We start from the raw sequence: 1,222 nt of genomic DNA, 5'->3' as shown, positions 1-1,222 counted from the left end.
ATAGAGGCCGAGTCCTCGCTCAAATCGGATCTCCCCTACGTGACATATAGTGTTAAAAGTTTATAGTGTTAATCAATTTGTGTATACAGTTAATAAACGATTGACGAAACTAGAGTGTGGAAATAAACTCCCCGCAACTCCTATAAAACATGGTGCCTCCTGTGAGGTCGTTCGCGACGCAAGCGTGAACGACCATTAAACGACCAAGTAGTAATCGACAATCTACGAAGTATCTACGTACCAAAGAAGAAATTCGCATCTCAGCCGTTACGACGATCGGGAGACGACAGCGTACATAAGGGCAAGTACATTTCACGTACACACAAGACCGATTAAGCAATATTGTTTCTTTTTTTTTGAAAGAGAACATGGCCAATCGAATTAAATTACTTATACAAAAGCGCACGTCATTAAAGGCGCAAATCACTAATTTGATAAGCTTTATTGAAAAGGAGAGCTTCGATAGAACCGCATTAAAATTGCGCACGGCTCGCGTCACCGAATTGTACCACGCATACGAGGATTACAACGACGAACTAATTATATTAGATTCAAACGACAGTCACAAAGATGAATTCACAAATATTCAAGAAAGATTTTATATGATTGCCAGTAAAATCGAAGAGTTACTAAATTCGACACCGTCCACCGCGTCTACCGATACCACGGCGAACGAGTCTCAGCAGAGTAATGCCGTGTCCGATACGGTAGCGAAGCGGCGAGTGAAACTACCGGAAGCCTCTTTACCAAAATTCGAGGGTCGCTTCGAGAATTGGTTATCGTTTAAAAATTCTTTTCTTGCGATGATTGATTCGCGAACAGATCTTTCCGACGTGGACAAACTTCAATATTTAAAATCGTCTTTAACGGATGAAGCGGCCAATAAAATAAAATTGTTACCGATCGACAACTCAAGTTACAATAAAGCATGGGAATTATTAACGCGCGTCTACGAAGTAAAACGCGTTCTCATCTCTCGTCATCTCTCATTACTACTAAATATGCCCACCGTAGAAAAAGAATCTACCGAGGGTCTATCGAAGCTTGCCGACGACGCGCAACAACATGTCGCTTCATTGGCCGCGTTGGGAGTTAATGTAGGATCGGAGGTGCTGGTTAATATTGTAGAGAGCCGATTACCTAGGCGTATCGCCGATAAATGGGAAGAAACATTAGATCGGGACGAATTTACCAAAATTGACGATCTGTTTGAGTTCTTATA

The 1,222-nt window shown here is 41.8% G+C and overlaps 1 protein-coding gene across 1 annotated transcript; it reads left to right on the top strand.

The window, feature by feature from the left end:
* Positions 1-368: 368 nt before the first annotated feature.
* On the top strand, positions 369-1,207 carry LOC105558658 (the record flags this gene model as incomplete). The annotated part of the gene is made up of 1 exon (XM_012006464.1): positions 369-1,207. A coding segment is annotated over exon 1 (839 nt), but the record flags the coding sequence as incomplete, so codon positions are not given.
* Positions 1,208-1,222: the final 15 nt, after the last annotated feature.

The sequence above is a fragment of the Vollenhovia emeryi genome, unplaced genomic scaffold (genome assembly GCF_000949405.1).
Source record: "Vollenhovia emeryi isolate VEMERY1.0 unplaced genomic scaffold, V.emery_V1.0 DF947127.1, whole genome shotgun sequence".
Lineage (NCBI taxonomy): Eukaryota > Metazoa > Arthropoda > Insecta > Hymenoptera > Formicidae > Vollenhovia > Vollenhovia emeryi.
Note: the sequence above shows the minus strand (reverse complement) of the source record. Positions and strands in the feature narration are given on the sequence as shown.